Source organism: Crinia signifera, chromosome 11, assembly GCF_055691185.1.
Source record: "Crinia signifera chromosome 11, ASM5569118v1, whole genome shotgun sequence".
Lineage (NCBI taxonomy): Eukaryota > Metazoa > Chordata > Amphibia > Anura > Myobatrachidae > Crinia > Crinia signifera.
The window spans coordinates 74,617,874-74,640,125 of NC_139227.1; the positions used below are offsets into that span (position 1 = coordinate 74,617,874).

A 22,252-nucleotide genomic window follows, 5' to 3' on the forward strand; every position below is an offset into this window, starting at 1 on the left:
GGACAGGTTAGTGGTATAGCTATATCTATCTATCTATCTATCTATATATAGATATATATCTATATATATCTATATATCTATCTTGTACTGCCCCATTGGATATGCGGGAAATAGAAAGTTACAATTATACAATATTTCCAGGCAACCTTAAAATTGACCTTATATTATCAGAAAGCATACTTAATGCAAAGCATTGATTGGTCAAAATGCATGTATGAAAAAACTAAAGCAGGTGTCAATTTGAAATATTTGGGATGATCTGTAGCATCTATGGTGTTTCCCTATGCTAAACAGGCTGATTATTATAGCAAAAACTTACAAGGACAAGACTAGCGGAAGCAGCGTTTTTACGCAAACGTTGCACCCAAAGTGTACGTCAACTAGAAAAATCACATTTACACTGTAAGAAGCACACAAAAGAGAAAAGTCAGCAGGTACAGTTTACTGTGTAGAAATCACATAGAAGACAGCTACACCCCAAATTACATTTCGAATGGTTCTAGGAACGGTTGACCAAAAACATACATTTTATATGTTACAGCAATTTCAGGCAAAGTCTTGCTAAAGTAATGCACAGGGACCCAGAGTTAGAGTCTCCCATATAAGAACGGCTTGGTACCAGAAGTATTTTGGGACTTTTTCCTTAGTTTGTAATATTTGCATACCGTAATGATACCCTGGGGATGGGACCAACGTCTAAACACAAAACGCATTTATGGATCATATTTCACTTAGCCTAAGGCTGAAAAACACTATTTTCCATTATTTTGTGCATGAAACGTACACTGCCTCATCTGAAAGCAAAAAGAGGTCCCAATATCCCTCAATATTTTGGGGATTTCAGAATAATATGTAATATCTGATTTCCAGATAAGGGAGACTCAACCTGTACTAGAATAGGAAATAACTACAACCACACTATCCTGCCATTTTCGTGTCCTTGTACAAAGCGTCTTCACGCACTAGAGCTTATGGGGTATACACCCAGGGTGATTAAAGCACTATTCCTAAGAAATCTGACAAGGTTGCTAATTTGTTTAAATAGTAATAATGGGGCAGATGTATTAAGCCATGGGTCCTCAAACAGCGACCCTCCAGATGTTGTGAAACTACAAATCCCAGCATGCCTTGCCACAGTTTTGCTATAAGGGAGTGTTAAAACTGTGGGAAGGCATGCTGGGATTTGTAGTTTCACATCTGGAGGGCTGCAGTTTGAGGACCCATGAATTAAGCCTTAACAAGAGATAAATGCAGGGGTGATAGAGAGATAAACGTCCAGCCAATCAGCTCCTTACTGACTTTTTTCAAACACAGGCTGTAACATGGCAGATAGCAGGTGATTGGCTGGACGTTTATCTCTCCTTATCACCCTTGGATTTATCTCTTGTTAAAGCTGAATACATCTGCCCCAATGATACGTTTCGATGTAGGACAAGAAAGTGTGCGCGTCATTGCAAAGGGCAATATTAGGAAGCAGGTTTTTAGCTAGCCCTACCACACAAAAAAAAAACCACAGTGGTGCTATTCAACTCTAGTCCTAAGGCTGAGAAGACATGAAGCAATATATTAGCAGATATATTGTTCATATGCGAATAATTTCTCCACCATATCGCATACTATGTTCAACAGCGTGCGCGCATGCACGGTCAGGTACATTGTCTCACAGACACCCGCTGACACTGCCATGCAGCATGTACCACTATATTGTGCAGTGCGTAGCGGCGCACAACAAATCAGTACATCGGCTGTCTCGTTGCATGAAAAACACATCGGTCTGATGAGTACCCGGAATATTATGGATTTTTACAGTTAAAGTGACATATTCAGCATCAACTGTGGCAGACCGTAATTACACCAGTGCTGCACATAATAAATCTGGGCAAACCCTGGTCCACAGCTTTGTGATCAGTTCTACTTAAATCAATTGCATCGTTGGGGTGTAGCTTATCTTTAAACAGAGGTAAGTGCAAATCAAACTGTAAGAGGTCTATGGGAAAAAAGACAGAGCATGACATTGCCGGTGGTGGGTCAGTAACAAATAAAGCAGCAATAAATCCATGTATGTATATTTCACCATGAAACGCCCAACGCATGGATCTCATTGGGTGGAGAAACTGCTTCATCAGTGTTTCGTTTGTAATGTGCAATAAGCCATGTCATTGTATGCAGCAGAAACCATGCTGGCAGTATGGAATACAAGGTTGCAGAGCCGTCCTCCTGTATAACTTTAGCCTGGCCTAGAGTCAACCTTACAAAACAATTGTTATGAGAAGACAATCCACCAATCGTGTGAGAAACCTACATGTCATCATGTTTATGCCTAACATATAGGGAAGGAAGAACAGTGTAGAACTGTATTATACTGTAATGACAGTATAATACTTTTTCCCACATTCATCATAATCACCTCATGTATCTGGGTGCTATTACTGAAAAGGAACCTTATTACCGCAATAATGTGTACAGTGACCACCAAGGAGCCAGTGTGCCAGGCAAGATTAAGAAGGTGGGATATGATGTACAGATGGTCACGAGTTTACAAACACCACCGTAATGGCGACTAGCATGGCTGAAAGACAAAGCATGCTTAGCTATAGCGCCAGGAAAGAGGGCAGAGTGGGGGAAGATGTCAAACTAGCGCCACAAGCGAGCAAGTTTAAACTACCTCTTTCGGTGAATTTCGAAGTTTGCTTTAGTTTGTAACTGTCTGAAACGAGGAGAGAAAAAAAAAGAGAGAAAGATAGCGGTGAGTAGGCTACCGACACATAAAGAGCAGAAAGAGCAAGTGAAGCAAAGACTAAGGACTGAGGGTAGGCGAGGGTGCGGGCTGCAATCGGTACCAAGAGTAGGCAGCATTCCAGTGCCAATGAATATGATCAGGGAGCTGTGAGTGCTGCAAGTCCTGAGTGAGGAGAAAGGTCCAAGACCACAAGTTTTCTGATCAAAGAGGAATTTTTCAAATGCTCTTAAAGCCACTTTATGCAACATCCTCTTGTAAAAGGTCAAACATTTACACTTCCTACACACTGGAATGTAGAGGTACCCAACATACAGACTGCAGCTAGAAAAGGTAAAAAGACAATAAAAATAAAAAACCTGCTTTTTTTCCATTTTAGCTTTTCCGTAGTAGTAAATTTATTTTCAATGTATGATATTTCTGTGGCTACAATTTACACATATACAATGAGCATTTGATCGAACAAGGAAACAGGTAAATTTACTATGATATAAGTTCCATTAAAGATGGGGTGGTTGCCGATAGCAACTGGATTCTATTTATTATAATCTAATTGTGCTAAATAGAAAAATAGAATCTGATTGGTTGCTAAGGGCAACATCCCATCTTCAATAGAACTCCCATCATAGTAAATTTAGCCCATAATATTCCTCAAATTCCTGTTCTACAAACACATTAACAGGGAAGATGTCACATTTTGCGGGCATACCCAAGCATCCCATAAATGGTGCAGATTAGCACATAAACGGAGTAAATAGGGCGGTATCCAATCTACTGCGATCGTAGGTACTTGGGCTTGCCGGTTGCTATCTAATTAGCCCCTATAAGCTGGTGCATGACGTGGCCCATTAGGGATTTTGTTTCCCTTGCCTGAGGCAGGTGAAGCAAAGTCACCAAAAGCAACCCTGTTTTTGCAGCGCCGCAATTCACTGAACCTGTGTATTTTCAGAACCAAACTTTTTTTTTAATTTAGGCTAATTGGCTAGCCGGATTAAAAAATAAAAATGGTTGAAAACAACCTGACTTATGCTCTTGGTGTTTTATCGGGGGTAATTAGAAACCCCCTTAGGGCAGTATTCAATGAGAAAAATTCTTTGCGTTTTATGGAGAATTTTTGCTTTTTTCGCCTTGGACGGAGCATTTTGCTCTCCAAAAGTGAACCACCCTATTCAATGTGAAATATTCGCCGTCTTTCTAAGTGATTTTCGCCGTCTCTCTCCGTGTAGAAATTCTCCATCTTTTGATGGAGAGCTGGAATGTGAATTTTTAATCTAAAAGGTTTTTTTTTTTAATTTTGGTGTAAAAAAAATCAGGTTTTTTTTTCTGTGAAGGGGCATGTTATTTTTATTCATGTGCTTATAGCACATGAATATATATTTAATTAAAAAATATATTTTTTTTTTAATTTTTTTTTATTTTTTTTTACACAGTGCAGCCAGCAGGAGGCCGGAGCGCTCGAGCCGCTCATTAGATATTCATATATTCACTGCATCCGATCATTACATATGCACGATCGGGTGCAGTGAATACTGGGTCCCCCGCTGGCTATAGGGGGGGGCAGCCTGTGCTGCCTGGGTCCCGGGGGGCCCCCTACCCTCCACATATGTTCTGGGGCATCCAGGGAGACTTTAATCTCCCTGGATGCCACCGTCCCACGGCTCCCTGTCAGCTCCCTGCCGCTCGTCCGCTGCAGGGGTAAAGACTCGCCGCGAGTGGCGGCGAGTCTTAAATACGTTGAATAGTGGGAGCAGGAGGCTCCGGAACACGGAGAGTGCATGGCGAGAGAAAAAATCTCTCGCCATGCACAGAGAATTTTCGTCATTGAATACTGCCCTTAATGTCTCCTCAAACCAAGGGTTCTAATCTGTACTAAGAAATACCAGGTGAGAGACTATTACCATAGCTACTATTGGCTTTCACTAGATAGAAAATGAAAGAAGAAACCTGGCTGGTCACTATGGTTTAGCGCAGATTGTACCTACATGAAATGTATAAGTAACCCAATGTTTAATAATATTCTATGCCGTCACAGGTGACTGCCAGAGGCTGTTTGTTGGGACTGAAATCTGCATTTATTTTTAATTATGCTTCAGAAATGTGCTAATCATTGTCAAATGAAATAGTTTGAATTGTATAAAAAAAATATGAAGAAATGACAATGGTTTCTTTCCCTTTGGTTTTTGCAGCATCCTTGTGGTTCAGTGCAACAGATTTTTATACAGCTGCATACGATAGCACAGATGGTGCCCTCTGATTCGCAGCTGTTGTGTGTACCTTGTTGGTTTATGGATGTCTGAGCAGATAGGATTGCAAACTGGATAACTCCTATTTTAGGTTTAACGTTCTTAGAGATGTATGCATAAATGCAGAACAATGACAGGAAATAAGGTAATAAAGTGAAACAAAACTCCCAAAATACACTGGAAAAATGGGTAATTTGCACGAAAATAAATGCGTGCATTAGGCACGCCTTTAACACTGATTGCACTGCACTGATAAACTGCATTATCTCATGAGAAATAATCTGTGCTGTGTTCTGAATTAATGCCATTCCATTTTAGAACAATGGTGGGAACAAGCCTATCGGAAACCAACCATGACTGAATAGCACATCAACAGCTGTTAGTGTGGATGAGCCCTAACTGATGCATCTAGCCAAGCTTTACAAGGATACCTGGGTAATCTTTATGGATTATATGATTTGTTGACAGCGAGTTAACGATTGCTCAAAAGTTTGCTTTATTTACTTTGAATGTAGTTGAAAAGAAAGAAAAGTTTACATTGTTGGCTAACTTATGGATTCAAATTAGTGCTTGAAATAAACTGCTGGAAATATGGCATTGTGCACTGAACAACTATTTTTTTTTTTTTTTTTAAATGTTCATTCTCAAAAAATTTCGGAATTTGGGATATGTACATCCTGCTATTGTTCATGCACATTTATTCCCAGGTTAGGCCAGATAAAGAATTCAGAGCAGAAGAAAGGGAATAACTAACTTGTTTTTTGGGTATACTCTTTCAAATTAAATGAACATAAAAAGGCACAAACCAGCTGTCAATTTTCATTTAATACACCAATTCAATAAAGGAACTTGAGCACAAAGGCATTAGTCATTTTATTGCTTCCGAAAGTAAATTATTCATACACCATACCAGATTAACACATCCCCAGAGAACCTATTCCATTGTTACAAAATAAGCCACTGGCAGATATAGGACAGGGTGTACCTGTTAAAGGAATAACCCCCCCCCATCTTAATTTAAAATAAATATCTAACCAAGCATGGAATAGCTACAATGTAATATAGAATCTGTTACAGGCATTTTTGGAGTGGATGAGAACATGGTTACTTGTGATTGGCCCTCCCTCTCAGGTACAATTTTACATTCAGCTCAAGTATATTTGCCGGTTCTGTGCTAGAGTGGAGAGAGGTTCTTTAAGTTCTTTGAGTAGGGGGCATTGTAGCTTTAAATAGCGATTAAGTGTCTATACATTCTGAAAATGTTTCCCTGTCTGATCTGAATGAGCTCTATACAATGGAACACAAAACAGGGAAAATATTTCCATGTGAGTGAGATTATTTCTGTTTGAACAGAAAGGGGGAAAAAAAATTAGCTGGAAAGTTGGTTATTAACACCCTGTATGAATGCTCTTGTTTTATCCCAAACTATACGAACAATGAATAGAGGCGTTTCCCACAATGTATTATTCTCTGAAAAGCTCCGTGGGCATCAAACTTTCTGCTTGAAAACCAGTAGGGGCGGACTTAATGCACTGCATTGTATGCGCTTACATCAAGGTTCAAGGTGTTAAATCTGCACCGTGTTTAGCAATTCGCTTAGCATAACCGCAATTACAGTGGCTTTGTTTCTGCCTTAAAACCCAAAAGCTTTGTATACACGATATGATGTGTACCCAGACGAAAACGGCAGCGATAGACCTGGCGAGTGCACACACTTGCCAATGTGGGCAGCCGTTTGATCAGATGACATATCGTCTAGGGTGTACCCAGCTTTAGAGGTGTTAGCACAAATTCCCATTTCACATTGCACCTAATAACACGGCAATATGATCCGGGTAAAAAGAAGGGTTCTCACCGGTATGTTGCCGCATAGTGTGAATGGGTTAATCGGGTCAAGCGACCTGTTAACACTATGGAGGAGGCACCCGATGACGTGTCGACAGTCCGACGCGTCCCAACATGATGTCAGCAAACCGGCAATATTGCCGGATTGCTGATATGATCTGAAAAGACCACACATGCAGTGTTGCACCGGGACTGAACCGTTTCAAAGTCCCAGTGCGACTCTGCATTTGCAGTTTGAAAGCGGTATAAGGGAAGAAGCTGGCATTACCATAACTGCCTGTAAGTTATAGTATTGGGGTGTTTTATACCATCAGAGCAGCCATGAAATAATGCAGCAGGTCCAGGAACATAAATTTAGTGGGGCCATTATGCTATTACAGGTACAATTAACAAAGATACATTTACACCAAAGAAAAATACACAGCACCTTCTCTATTGTGAATGTGTTCTGTACAAGTAACCCAATATACTATTTGCTTGCCTTGAAAAATATTATGGGTACAAGCTGAATTTCAGTAAGGACTGAGACTTGGCGCTCGTCTGAAGAGCACAAACATGTTTTAATCCCCAATGACAGATGAATCCCAGTGATGCCTAGAAGTATGTTTCCATGCAACACAGAGGAGTCCTGATGAGCAGCCGTAGTAATGCAGCACATCCCACGACTGCCAATTACAATAGCAATGCCAGCACGGACATGTGGTGCTAGCAAAGCTTGCAGAGAAAGTAGTATTTTCTGCTGTTTCTAGTCATTAGATTCTGACCCGTTATAATGGCACAGAGACAGATGCACAATTATATCCACATTCACAATGCATACAAAGTGGAGGGAGATAATAGCCTTAAGGGAAACACACCCAAAGGAAAGGTCATTGATAGAGGTTTAGGATTGAAATGAAAGCTCAATTGTACTTAATCTGAATATAGCGCCGTAACATTTTGCTGAAGTTTGTATTATATTATATTAATGAGCAGAACTTCAGTCTGCAGAAGTTTCTGTTGCAGTTGTCACCTAAAAAGAGCATGTGGCTGCCAGCTAGAACTCTCCATACACAGCAGCTGAAACAGTGACCTCTGCTGGCTACAAACTGAAAATAGATTTACAATGTGTTTCTATTAAATATCATACACCATATGATTCTTTTGACCAGTGAAAATAACGGTACTTGTGTTGTTTTACGGCGGCACTTCCCAGCGGATAACATGCAAATTGTATGCGATATTTGCATACCATTCGATCTGCGATGCGAGTTAGCACACCCGCACTATCCACATCAGCCCAAAGCGTGGCGAGCGCACTACATGATTTTATAAAGCGTGGCGAGCAGACTCGGAATACACGTCCAGTAATCCGTGTCCACTCGCCACGCTGCGGGATCATTTTCCGTCTCTGCTCGCCACGCTTCGGGCTTGGTGGCTCACCACAACTTTATAAAATCAACTCCACGCTGACGTGAATAGTGGGGGTTTGAACAGGTCGCAAGGACACGTACCGCGTCCGCTCGCAACGCTAAGGGGTGACGTGGATAGTGGGGGTATGCTAAATAGCATTGCGTATCAAATCATATGCAAATCGCATGCGATTTGCATACGATGCGATCCGCAGGGAAGTGCCGCCGTGAAACTACACAAGTACCAAAATAACTAACTGGTTATAACTGGTACTGCAAGTAGTACAGGGGTAAATGTATAAAGCTTGGAGAATTGGTTTCTATCCCCATAAAGAACATTTATCACTTCACCAAGCTTAATAAATCTACCCCATTATGTGCAAGGGGCTAATGCTCCAGCCAATCAGCTAGTAACTGTCAATTTACATATTGGAGCTGATTGGCTGCCCTGCACATAACATTCTTTATGGGGATAGATACCACTTCTCCAAGCTTCATTCATTTACCCCACGTGTGCAGCGCGAGTGTTACTAGAAAAGAAAACCCCCGATCAACTGTGAATTGTGGTACCGGATTCAAACACTCAGAGAAAAAGCAGAGGAATTCTGACTCACTGTCACAGGCATATGGCTTATCCCGGTCATCCAGAGCGGCTGCGTCTAGCTTCTTCCTGGCACTGCCCAAACCTTTCCCCTGGAAATGGAAAACCAACATGACAAATATATAATTGGACTGAGAATCAGAGGGAAATCATCCTAAATTGGTAGTGCATACGTTCAGAAAGCCAATACAGTCTGAATGTTGCCATACCCATTGCTTGAGCACAGAGTAACATTTACCTGGACTGTGGCAAATTGTTAGAAACAAACATTGTTTCAATCAACAAACAGAAGATTGAAGTTTACAAAAGTCGGAATCTCATTATTACAGCTATAGGATGACCACATTCCATAGATTGTAGTCCAATGCACTGTCGATCCCAAACTAGTGGAGGGCTTACAGGTTCTCTCAGAAACCAGTGGGCAAACTAATGAAACTAAAGGTGGCCATACACGTTCCGATGCAGGCTGTGCGATACGTGCTTTGAGGTGCGCGCTCCCGCGGCACCTCATCGCACAGTACAAAAAGTTTGTGCTGCACATACTTTTTGAACTTAGTTTTCATCACATTGCATCGCATTGCATGCACAATGCATGCAATGCGATGGATGCTACTTAAGCAGAGAACGCACGCCCGCATCGGGACGTGTATGGGCGGCAATACTCTGATCCACGATATGTAACGCAAACACAGGTCCTGCCGTTCCTCACCTTTGCTTTCCCCTTCCCCCGTCTTTTTGGTGTATCTTCTTCATAATCTTCATCCTCCAGGTCATCCAAAAAATCATCAGGCTCCAGAATACGCTGTGTGATAAAGGTAAATCTAGCTGAAGAGTTAGCGTGAAGTGGACAGTACAAAAACACAAATTATAAATGTCTACATTCTTCTGGCAAAGATAAAATAGTTATAAAATCCTAGGATCAGGGAATCCGTTCCCCACTGTCGACATTATCTGCCATTCCAAATGGTTAAAATTATGCCTGCTGGCATCAAATTGCTGGAGATGTACGGGCTACAGCTTCCGGATGTCTAGGTTGACTTGAAAAAGGTCAACTTTTTTGGGAGGTAGAGTTTTTCTGGATTTTTTTTCTATTTTTTTAGCCCAATCAGAGAATAGATTTATAGTCTGATAACAGCAAAATATTCTAACATTTTTGTGTTCAGGGATAAGTCATGCACATACAGTAGAATACAGCAGTATGTGCATTACCAGATTATAGTTCTCCCAATGACATTCACAGAATACTGCCCATTAGAGTTTGTGGCACTAGCTGCCAATCATTCGGGTGCACAATGCTACAACTGTGTGTGGCTTGCAATGGTCCTTGGGCAGGCAAATGTTATATTATTAAGCACATAAAATATTTTAATACCGAGAACATAATTAATGGTACGGTGTAAATTGTGCCCTTATCACTGGAACAGACACTTAATTGTTTTCTAGTTCCTCTCTACCCAGTTATAATAAGCCATGCAATTATGGTAGTCAGAATGCCATGCAAAATGTGACATAATACAACACAAAAGAAGGGAGAACGGCACTACTAGCATGGACATAAATTATTAGTATCAACATGGCATAAAGGACCACAAGACTCAAAACAGAAGCAGTACAAAAAAAAAAACCTAGAACTATAAGCAACATCATATTTTAGATGAAAACTGAAAGATCTTTGTATTGCTAAAAAAACACTGAGTGCCAACATCTGTGAGAAATATCTGCTAAAAATGCCAACATCTCTGCGAGAGCTGCGCAATATGAGTGCCAACATCTCAGTGAGCTGCGCAAAATATGAGTGCCAACATCTGTGAAGGATGTGCAAAATATTGGCTAAAAATCCCAGCATTGCTCACATTTGTTATATAAATTGAAATTAAAAATGTGCAAAAAAAGTTAAGGTGTACGGATACTCGGGCGCCCGACCTACCGAAGTTTCCTGAGCGGGGCCTGCTGCCTGGTCACTGCTGTGATTAGTGGAGGGGCCGCTACAGCGTACACACGCCATTACAATTTTTATTATAATTTATTTGTTCAAGTAAAAAGTTAATTTTAGTTGTGAAATAACATATATATAAAAAAAAAAAAATTGGACACCATTACACATTAACCAATACCAAAGGTCTGCCCAAAACAGCGGGTAGGGGGGCACCGATTAGATCATTTACTTACAAACTGGCTTGCCAGAACATGCCAGAATTTAAAAAAAGGAATCATAGGCTTCTCGACCGCATACCTGATTAAATACTTCGGCCATCACAGCCACAGATTTCGTGCCCTATTCTAATCATCCAACAATATTCAGCAAACAAAAAAGGAGTGAAAAAAAATGCAAAATCATGCACGACCACCGATAATACACAAGCCGTAGTTTGAGGTTTGCCATGTGCCTCTGCAGTGTCACTATTACAATTTGAGGTTAGAGTACTTAAATGAATTGTGATCTGCATATGTGCTCCATTTTTGTTTTTTTACACACCACCATTTTTGCATAACCAATATGTAGGTGGTTCATTTTATGGTACGTAGTAACTTTGTAGTTAAGACATTATTGCAAGGTTACCCTGTTTGGCAGCCTGATACAGACCAGGGTTGCCGACCCTCCCGGAATTTCTGGGAGTCTCCCGAAAATCGGGTCCCCCTCCCGGCCCCCCGGAAGGATGGGACCCCCGCTGTCCCCCGAATCGCAGCATCAAAATGCTGCAATCCTCGGGTCTCCGGAGGGGCGGAGCTAAAATGACACAATCGCGTCATTTTAGCCCCAACCCCTCCACAGAGATCCGTGAATTCACTGGTTTGCCATAATGGGGGGGGGGGGCTTAGTGATGTCACGCTTAAGCCCCGCCCCGTAAGTGGCTGCTGAAACTCTCCTCTCCGGGCTTCTCCCAGAGAGGAGAATAATAAAGTCGGCAACCCTGATATAGACTTTTCATGTATTAACATTTAACTTAGTTATTTTGGAGAAGGGTGGTTACAATGGTTTGTTCTTGTTCAAATCTCAAGTCAATTTAGGCATGAGACCATTATCCAGCATAACCATTATTTGTAAACATCACACATTACAGCTGACAGGAGACATGTCAATAGACAGGCAGCACCTGAATGCAGACATTGTATGCAGATACAAGAGCAGGCACAGACAGGTCTATTTAAAAAGAAGGAGTTTGAAAATCTTACTGCAAACTGTATTATGGATTTCAAACTCAAACAGTTGTGTACTGGAGGAAGAGGGCTGTATGTACTGCATATTGACGTTCAGCAGCTTCTGAAGGAAACCTGAAACTAAACCAGGCACTAAATACAGGTGTGGTAAGACTGGTCGACAATCGAGTTCCTGACAGTCAGTATACTGACATCGGAATCCCGAATGACAGTGCTTCCAAGGGGGGGAGGTGAGCGCAAAGAAGACCCTTGCGGCTTGGTGGCTCGCTTTGCTCAACACAGGTTCTATTCTCCCTCTGTGGGAGAATAAGGGAGAATAGCCCGTCATTCAGGAACCCCCTGTCAGAAAACACCGGCAGTCAGGATTCTGATGTCGGTATACTGACTGTCGGGATCCCGATTGTTGGCCAGTCATCTGCCACCCACTAAATACACAGAAGTGTATGTGCATGGAGCAGGTTTTATCACAGATGAACGAACACTTGCTAAAGCACATCACCAACCCTATAACCAGCATTCCTCATTTCTGCACACAAAAAAAAAACTAATTTGAGGTAAGACATTCTGTGGACTTTATAAACACGTAGTGCCACAAGTTAAATATACACTCAGTAACTGGTAACTGTCAATTAGGTCAGAGATGTTGAGAATTTAAAGACATTTTGCTAGAGAAATATAACTAAGCTGGTTAGTATTTACAGAGAATGCACAAAGAAACGATGAACAGTGATGACAGTGCATGGTAAGGCTCCTCCCCCCAGGCTGCCTGTCTCTAACTTTACCGTGATCATCCCGCGCGCTACGTAACGCTGCCTCCCGCTGTAGGCCTGTACCTTCCGTGCTCGGCTGGCAACAGGAGGAAACTCTGTAAGGCTGTCATCATCTCTAGGGTCAGGGATGATTCTCTTCTCAGTTGGGTCTGATCGCAGTAGGGCTTCGAGGCTGCTGCCATCCTGTGGCATCAGACCTTCTTTCTTCAGAATCTGTTCTGGGTCTGTGAGTGGGAAGAGATGAGAAAGAGCAAAATGAAAGTTCAAATCAGTAGACAGAACTACCCAATGAGTAAAACTGATGCTTACCAAGTCAATGTAAATTGAGTTTCTCAAAAAAAAAAATTTTTTTTAAATAAAGTCTGAATCTTTACTGCAAAGGTTGATACTGGCAATGATGATTTATCTGGAAATCATTTACCCTAGAGGTCACCACACAGAATGATGGTTTGCAGCTGTTTGGCTGCTACTCAACTGCAAAACATCCCCAATTAAGGTCTAGGGGTATAAATATGGACACAGCCAGACACAATTTAACTTGCTCCTGAGGAAGCTGAGCGACCTTTCCCAGAGAAACACGTAGAGCTTCTCAGAACCCTATTACCTTGACATTACTAGACTCCTGAGGATTACAAATCTCTATCTATTAATTACTGGATATGGGACTAGTTACCTCTACCTGGCCATCACCCCATTTTTAACGTAATTTTTTTTTGTCCTGCCACCCATATATATTTTTATATGTATGTGCCTAATTTTTATTACATTTTTACATTGTTAAGAAATAGTCATTCTCTGAATCATTTGAGAAACAAAGCCAGCGCTGGTTACTTTTGTGTTTTATTTGGTTTATTCTCCGGGGCCTGACTATGCCTAAACCAGCTGCTGTTAGCAAGCGCACCGTACCACCATATATTATGCTTGAACATACAAGAGTTTGAGAAAACTCTCCAACAGACCCCCCCCCCCCCCCCCCCAAAAAAAAAACCCCACCTCATGTTCGACTCTATAGAGCGGTTTTGTGGCTGACTTTCTATCTGGTCTCCCATTACATAGAAACATAGAATTTGACGGCAGATAAGAACCACTTGGCCCATCTAGTCTGCCCCTTTTTAAACATGTTACCACAAACCATATTTGATCCTTATTTTTTTGTAAGGATATCAATATGCCTATCCCAAGCATGTTTAAATTGTACTACTGTATTTGCCTCTACCACCTCTGATGGGAAGCTATTCCACTTATCTACTACTCTTTCTGTGAAGTAATTCTTCCTCAAATTTCCCCTGAATCTTCCTCCCTCTAGTGCAGGGCTGGGCAACACCGGCCCTCCAGATGTTGATGAACTACACATCTCAGGATGCTTTGCATTAGTTTTGGTATGTGGCCATGCTGAAACTGATGCAAGGCATGCTGGGATGTGTAGTTTTCATCAACATCTGAAGGGCCGGTGTTGCCCAGCCCTGCTCTAATGTCAGTGCATGTCCTCGTGTTCTGCTGCTTCTCTTCCTGTGAAGAATGTCTCCCACCTGTACCTTGTTAAAACCCTTGATATATTTGAAAGTTTCTATCATGTCCCCCCTTTCCCTTCTCCGCTCCAAAGTATACATATTAAGATCTTTTAGTCTTTCCCGGTACGTTTTGTGATGTAGGCTATGCACCATTTTAGTTGCCCTTCTCTGTACAGTCTCTAATGTATTTATATCCTTCTGAAGATATGGCCTCCAGAACTGAACACAATACTCTAGGTGAGGTCGTACCAATGACCTATACAGTGGCATTATTACTTATTTCTTTCTACTGCTGATACCTCTCCCTATGCAACCAAGCATAGAAACATTGTGGCCTACAACACATTCCTGTTGATTCGAAAAAGTAGGATGCTTCCTAGTCTGAAAAATCCCATTAGTAGGAGTCATTTAGCATTCAGAATTTTAAAGACGCCCGCCATTACATTGGCTGAGTTCCCGAAAATTAGTTACAGTACACATTACAATACAACATTTTCCTAGCCAATAAAATCGGCTCAGATTACATCCTGGCTAGAGAGTGGGAAGATTCTCTAGGGATAATATTTCTCAATTTAGTATTGTTCTATTATCCACGTATTGTCTATTCACCAAATGTGTAACTTATGTAGTGAGCTCAAGATGGCAGTCTTTCATGGTACCTTAGTGGCCAAGATACATATCCCTTGGAACGTTTGATCACAAATGGCTGCCTTAAGTCTTTATTCTGTTCATGGATAGACTACAAATCGAATCCTCTGTTTTATGTTGATAGATTCTGTATTGTCAGTCAAGCTAAATATCTCTTTTCTTCATTTTTCTACAACACCTTTGGTAGAATTTAATTGTGCTATGGGCTCTCTGCTGACTGTCTACAGCAGGGGTAGCCAACTCCAGTCCTCGAGAGCTACCAACAGTTAACGTTTTCCATGTCTCCTCACAGAATCACAAGTGAAGTATTTAGCTCCACCTGTGGATCTTTTAAAATGTGTCAGTCTGTAATGAGTGCATCTGTGTACCTATCAGGTGAGCTGGAAAACGTGAACTGTTGGTAGCTCTCGAGGACTGGAGTTGGCTACCCCTGGTCTACAGTAATAAGCTTCTATCAGAGCTATTCAATTGTTGCAATTGAGCCTGGGTTTCGTCCTGGGTGATTTTTGGAACATTTCAGCTAGCCACCCTGGGGATGCCAAAACATTGGAATACAGTCCTTTATATCATGATCAATAAAGCCGGGTACACAATAGGCAATGTTTGTACCCAGCAATATTGGAGGCGTGGGGACCTGGCCGGGTGCCAGTACCAGCAAGTGCATACACACTTGCTGGTGGGGAGGGAGCAACAGGGGGGAGCGGAGCCCTCTCTAAAAAGGTACTCCCTCGTCTGAACTTTTCAGTTGAGGGAAGGGGGTCGTTGACTGTACACACTAGACAAGATTTATATCCTTTACTTTCATGTCTAGTGTATTGGGCTTTAGTGTACTGTTCATGTAAGTAGTTGTGTGAATTAAAAAAAAAAAAAAAACAGACAGCATTGCTAAGGCATTAGAAATAGATAACAAGAACAAAATTAGTACTTTTATAGGAGAGGACATTAGCCACATGCAAGAGGCACACAAAACAATAGCAGCAGGCTACAACTTGTATCACACAAACAGAAGTGTAGCATGGGATAGTGGAACTCTTGTTTACACAATCAGGCAACATGTCTTTAGGGGCTAGGTCAGATGACAAGAGTGCGGATGTGTCCTAGCCCTAAATGTGTATATACTAAAACTGAAAGGCCATAAAAAGAATTGTTGTATAATCATGTTCTTCATGGAGTTACCTGGTTTAAGAGAAGGGAAGGAAAGTCTAGGGTCCTCAGGGGGGTGCGCCCTCCGTTTCTTGCGCCAGCGACGCGATGGATAGGTATAAAGCTGCCCGGGCGCAGAACCTAGAAAAGCCAACAGCAGACGTAGAACCATAGGTTATTTACAGAAATTGAGTTTAGATAAAATTTATACATTTTGGAAAAACAAAATCAGACAAGTATAATGGAAGAAGCAGCAGTAATGACAACACATAGCTAAGCAAGAACATTAACACCACAGACTTCTCAGATGATATCCCCGTGTAATGAAATCTGCATAGACAATATACACAAGTTTGGGAATATGGGTTGCTACTAGTTCGTTCCACTGTTTCCACTCACACACAAGAACCCGGCAAAGAATACAGATGATCAGCTCATGCAGTCAATGTGTATACAGTACTCACAGTATGCACATAGGTCCTTAGGGGGGTTCACATGCAAAGGCAAATTCCTTCTCAAATGGACAAAACCATGTGCACTGCAGGGGGGCAGATGTAACATGTGCAGAGAGAGTTACATTTGGGTGAGTTATTTTGTTTCTGTGCAGGGAAAATACTGACTGCTTTATTTTTAAACTGCTTTATAGATCTCACTGAAGTAAAACCCCACCCAAATCTAATTCCCTCTGCACACGTTACCCCCTGTTACCACTGCCCCACCTGCAGTGCACATGGTTTTGTCCATTTGAGAAGGAATTTGCCTTTGCGAGTGAAACAGAATAAGGACCAAAATGCAGAGCAATAAAGACCTTGACCAAAGCTGGTTACATTTATGCTTTGTATACAAGTAATAAGCATTTTACAGTTGGCATCTTTCTTTAAGGCTTTTATTGATGACAGGTTTGCTAAGGTATAAACATTCCCGTAATTCAGGTATGTTATATAAATCAGAAGCACAGCAGCATTTTGTAGCAATAACAGTTTTCCTTGTGTTGTGATGAAAAAAATAGCAAAGGCAGTACTAATGATGCAGCTTTTACACATCTAACAAAAGCTTTAGAACAATACAGAGACACTCAGCAGGCAGTTCCACCATTATTGTTGGACCCACACCCCTCCCCCGTGCACACCTGCCAGCAGCTATTCAATGGTTTTTCCTCACAGCATCCTGAAGGGGCAAGCAGAAATATGCAGTGTGCCTTTTGGGTACCCAAATAGCACTTTCTGCATTGTGCCCAATACTTCAGGCAGGTTTAGCCATGTTGTATGGCTAAACCAGGCACTTCTGGGTGTGAATGGCAGTGTTGCTTGATCACTTTAAATCAGAGACCAGCTTGGTACAACTGAGCACTAATAGTGAGGAAGGCTATTTCACCAAGCTTTTGGATAAGGATGGTGCTGCACAAGTCTGCATAGTGGGCGCGAAACCGAGTTGATTGCTATTGTAGTGCACATGCACAAGGCATAACAGCAACAGAAGTAGCAAAAACTTTTAAATTTAATGGACAAGAAGTTGCCATTTGGGGTTGGACACCTGCCGTTTTCTGGGAAAGTCCAGAAAAATGCAGGAGTGCATCCAGGTGTTTTCAGGGAGGGTCTGAAGTCAACGCTGGCCTCAAACAGCCTGTCTTAGGGCTTTCCAAAAGCAAATTCTCTCTCTTATGGACAAAACCATGTGCACTGCAAGGGGCAGATGTAATATGATGAGAGAGTTAGATTTGTGGGAGTTATTTTTTTCTGTGCAGGGAAAATACTGGCTGCTTTATTCTTACACTGCAAAATAGATATCAGTTTGAAGTAAATACCCCACTCAAATCTATTGCTCTCTGCACATTACATCTGCCCCACCGGGTGCCGGACGGGATCCCGACTGTTAAAACACTGACAGCCGGGTTCCCGACAGCTATTTTCCCTTGTGGGGGTCCACGACCCCCATAGAGGGAGAATAGGTGGCTCGCGTAGCGAGCCCGCAAGGGGCGTTGTTGCGCTGGCCACGCTGTCTAAGTCCGGGCAGTCGGGATAATGACTGTCGGGATCCCGACTGTCGGAGAAACATACCACATCCCGCCCCACCTGCAGTGCACATGGCAAGTGAACCAAATTATTACACCAAAGTGGACTTTAAATTGACTATGCCCGCCGATTTTTTTTGTTTTCATTATACATTATTTTAGGTATGTGTCAGTATACATGTGATATTTCATTATATGTGTCTTAGTTTCATTAGACTAAATAGATTATTATTACAGTATTGTTTTACTTATTCTATCATTCAGCACTTATGTGTAGTCCATTCCTGTGAATAACCGGTCAATATTGAGACAATAATCAAAATTAATATCATCCATAAACTCTATAGGTCACATGCACAGTCTTACCTACCAATAAGTTTCTATTACATTTAGGGGAATTTATAGAGATTCACAAAGACATCCACAGCAAACTCTAGGATTGTGGGTTTAATTTATTTACATTTTTTAAAAACACCCTCATATGGTCTTCAGTTTTTTTTGTTTAGTCAAGTTAGATGAGCCCCTCAATACACTTATGCAATTTGGGCAGATTTCACCCTATTCCAACAGATTGGGCCAAGGAATCGGGTTAAACCGGCCCAAATCACATGTTTGACATCTCATTTGATTCATGCAAGGTCAGAGGTTGGAACTAGCATGTGCGACCTCCGACCCCCTCCCAACAGCGGGGAACAGGGTCGCATGCAATCCTGCCACCTGGGAAGGTCCCGAATGGCTCAAAAGGGATCGGTTGGCCATGTAATGCTACAAATTCTCGTACTAGTGTAGTGTTCACGCTAAGCTGTTCCAGCTGGGTGTTGCGCCCTGCCTGATTTTTAAAGGACAAAATGCGCCCTGCCCCTCCAACAGCCTGCTGCCTGTCCCCGCCGGTGCGCACGGGGAAGCCCAGCACCACCGTAGGTGCCAGCGCTTCCCAGGCAGTGACTTTGGCAGTGGCCAGGCCCACCCCTTTGGTCATGTCAGTGACCCGACCTGCACCCTTTGGTGACAGTGGTGGACAGGCCCGCCCCCTTTGGTGATGTCACCAGTCGGGTCACCCACAGTGACAGTGGGCCCAGGCTGCCCAAGTGCAGCACCGCCCTGCCCAGTTCCTAGAAGGAACACTAATAGTGTATGGTCACCTTTAGTACCACCACAATTCTGAATGCTCTAACTTTGGGGCTTAACAATAAAACTGTGAATAATAAAAAAAAAAAAAAAAAAACACTATTTTGATGCTCCTTCAAAACGAATCCATCATCTACCAAAAGAACAGCTGTTTTTCTCTCATACCTGGACCTCTGTGCCTTTTCTCCATCCAGATATAACAATTGCTCTGAGCCACCCCGGTTTGGGAATCCAAAAATGGCATCCGAACACTACGTTCTGCACACAAACGTGCATTGTAATTGTGGCACTGCTCCATGGCGTCTTTATAATACTGCTCACCGAGCCTGTGTGGACGAGATGAGGACACTGTAGTTCATCAATAGTCATTAAACTGATATAGTGATAACGAATTGCAAGGTAATGTTCAGTGAGGAGGGCATAGTTCAGTATTGTCTGAATGCCCACACAAAACTTTATTGGCCACATTATTACGATACTTCTTCCCAGCCAAGCTCTTCCTTTAATTGTATAGGCTGTGGACATTAATTTACTATTACTGAATGTACAAATTCTAAGACGAACAACTGCGGGGTGTGTACTATGTGTCTCAGCCCACAGTAATGGAACAGTGTATTGTGCCGCCATACACACTGCACGATATAATGTTCGCCGGTATGATTAAATCATTACATGCAGTGTTACACGGAAACGTCAAAACGGACATGCAGAACCGCAGATAAGATGACCCAAGTAACAACCGCCACATCGCTCAGTGTGTGTCCAGTTTTACACTCAATGCAGTCACAGTATACACTGTGTGTGTGTGTGTGTGTGTGTGTGTGTGTGTGGAAAGTTGCTCATGAAATGAATACCCCATTCATACTGAAGCCCTGGCTTTGACTTGGGATACTGATGGGTCAGAGCCAGCGCTTAAGATTACTTGCCCCTTTCACACCACCTGAATGGTACAGGACACCTCCGTTAATACGTGAAGACATCATCTCCAAGAACCAGGAGCCCATCAATTGAAAGCCTTTGGGCATGAGATTGGTCCTGTATGCCCCGTGTCACCCTTTCACACTGCAGCCAATACATTTTGGACCCAGAATGACCCTTTTTATCCAAGTATCTGGCCTGTCACAGGGTTGGTGTGAAAGCGGTTTGAATAAAACCAGAGTGCATCAGTTTTGCAAAACATCCTGCTGATCACAAAGGACTGCCATGAGGTCCCAGCCATCTCAGTGTTGTCTTGCAAACACTTCTGACTCCTTATTCGCCTCAGTCGGGTCACTCCCTTACTGGACCAGCAGCCACAAGAGCTGGCAGAAGATAACCACCACAAACAAGAGTATTTAAGCAGCACCGTGCATTGATGAGCTCCGCATAAGGCACTATAGCGTATATACACAGAATGCGTGTATAGTCACTGAGCTCATGCACATCGCCGACCTCTATATACACACCGCACATCGATCACTAAGCGCTCCTACTACATTCAGGGTCGCTGTCCCACCCCACACCCGCCTCTGTAGCACTACCCAGGCACATCATGATATACGTGCTGACTGCACGGTCGCGTATCCGCCGCTTCTATTCGACTTTTTCCACATCCCTAAGCCCAAAATGGCACTCCGTCTCCGCAGTTTCCATCACTCCCCACTCACTTACATCTTTTCTACAGCCGCCGCCATCTTCTCAGTCCCTCCCGCGACATAGGCACTACGCTAGCAGCACGCCTGCGCTGTGCGGCGTGACGTCACCACTGGGCAGGCGCACTGTCTCTGCAACGCACGCGATGCAGCTTGCCCGGGTGAAAACTTCGGCGTGTGCTCGGCAATCATGTGGCTGGTGCACTCGCGTAAGCGGCGCATGCGCGATTGTGAACTCGATTCTAGAGCTGGGCTAATGCGGCCTACACACATGCCGATATTAAGGCATTTTCTAAGCGATTTTGCTTAGTTTGGCAAAGTCGTTTAGCAAATGCCCTCACATCGGTGTATGTGTGGGGGCTATATCGGCAGCAGTGCTCGTCCCCCGCGCGTCTTTATCGCTGGCCGAGATTGATGGACAGTGTCCATCAATCTCGGCATCGGCAGGGTTCTCCCACCGGAGAACACTGGCGCTGTCCAGGGCCGTCTTTCCCATTGGGTTAATGGGCAGTTGCCCAGGGGCCCAAGGATTGTAGGGGCCCACCCCAATGGGGAAGACAGCACTGTCCTGGGGAATGGCGGCGGGTGACGGGAAACCAGGCAGCGACTGTCAGAGTTGACGCAACGGCGGTGGTGATCCAGGCAGCGGGGGGGCTTGATGTAGCAATCTGGGTGGGTTGTGTCGGGGATCCGGGCAGCAGCTGTCAGCGGCGACTCAGCGGTGATCCAGGCAGTGGGGGGCTTGATGTAGCAATCCGGGTGGCTTATGTCAGGGATTTAGGCAGCAGCTGTCATCGGCGACTCAGCGGTGATCCAGGCAGCATGGGGCTTGACGTAGCAATAAGGGCAGCGTGTATCTGGGATCCAGGCAGCAGCTTTCAGTGGTTTTCCAGGCAGCGGCTACTCAGACCTTGATGTAGCGCTATTTGCTGAGCGGGAAGCGCTGCTAATTTTGAAAAGTCTGGCCGGACGCTGATTGGCCGGATGCTCAGCCAATTAGTGTCCAGGCAGTCTTTTCAAAATCTGCAGCGCTTCCCGCCCGGTGGCAAATAGCGCTACATCAAGGTCTGAGCGAGCTGCCTGGATGTCCGCTGACAGTGGCTGCCTGGATCCCCACCACATGCCGCTTGGATAGCTAAATCAAGCTCCCAGCTCTCTCACTGCCTGGATCACTGCTGGGTCACCACTGCCTCTGCCTGGACGTCCGCTGACAGTTGTGCCTGGATCCCCGCCACACGCTGCCCAGGTAGCTACTTCAAGCCCCCAGTGCCCCCCGATGCTGCTGCACATAGGTGGGTGGAGAGGTGTTGTGAGGAGGAGAGGGGGCCCTAAAAATTATTTTGCCCAGGGGCCCACTAGATGGTGAAGACAGCCCTGGCGCTGTCTGCTCGCTTAGCACACAGAGCTGACAGCTCACTCTGTGTGTGGGCTGTC

General features: G+C 43.4%; 1 protein-coding gene across 6 annotated transcripts in view; it reads right to left on the reverse strand.

The window, feature by feature from the left end:
* Window positions 1-20,992, reverse strand: part of DPF2 (double PHD fingers 2) — a 29,245-nt gene extending 8,253 nt beyond the window's left edge. For 2 of the 6 annotated variants that reach the window (XM_083164904.1, XM_083164903.1), the window contains exons 1-7: window positions 20,838-20,992; window positions 19,353-19,513; window positions 16,082-16,189; window positions 12,759-12,970; window positions 9,527-9,619; window positions 8,831-8,909; window positions 2,666-2,707 (exon numbers count right to left, since the gene is read on the reverse strand). In XM_083164904.1, coding sequence (XP_083021030.1) covers window positions 2,666-2,707; window positions 8,831-8,909; window positions 9,527-9,619; window positions 12,759-12,970; window positions 16,082-16,189; window positions 19,353-19,513; window positions 20,838-20,860 — 718 coding nt within the window. In that variant the 5' untranslated portion in view covers window positions 20,861-20,992. Of the gene's footprint in view, window positions 1-2,665; window positions 2,708-8,830; window positions 8,910-9,526; window positions 9,620-12,758; window positions 12,971-16,081; window positions 16,190-19,352; window positions 19,514-20,632; window positions 20,745-20,837 lie in introns of those variants that run through there. The other 4 variants (XM_083164906.1, XM_083164907.1, XM_083164905.1 and 1 more) reach the window with 4 other exon arrangements.
* Window positions 20,993-22,252: the final 1,260 nt, after the last annotated feature.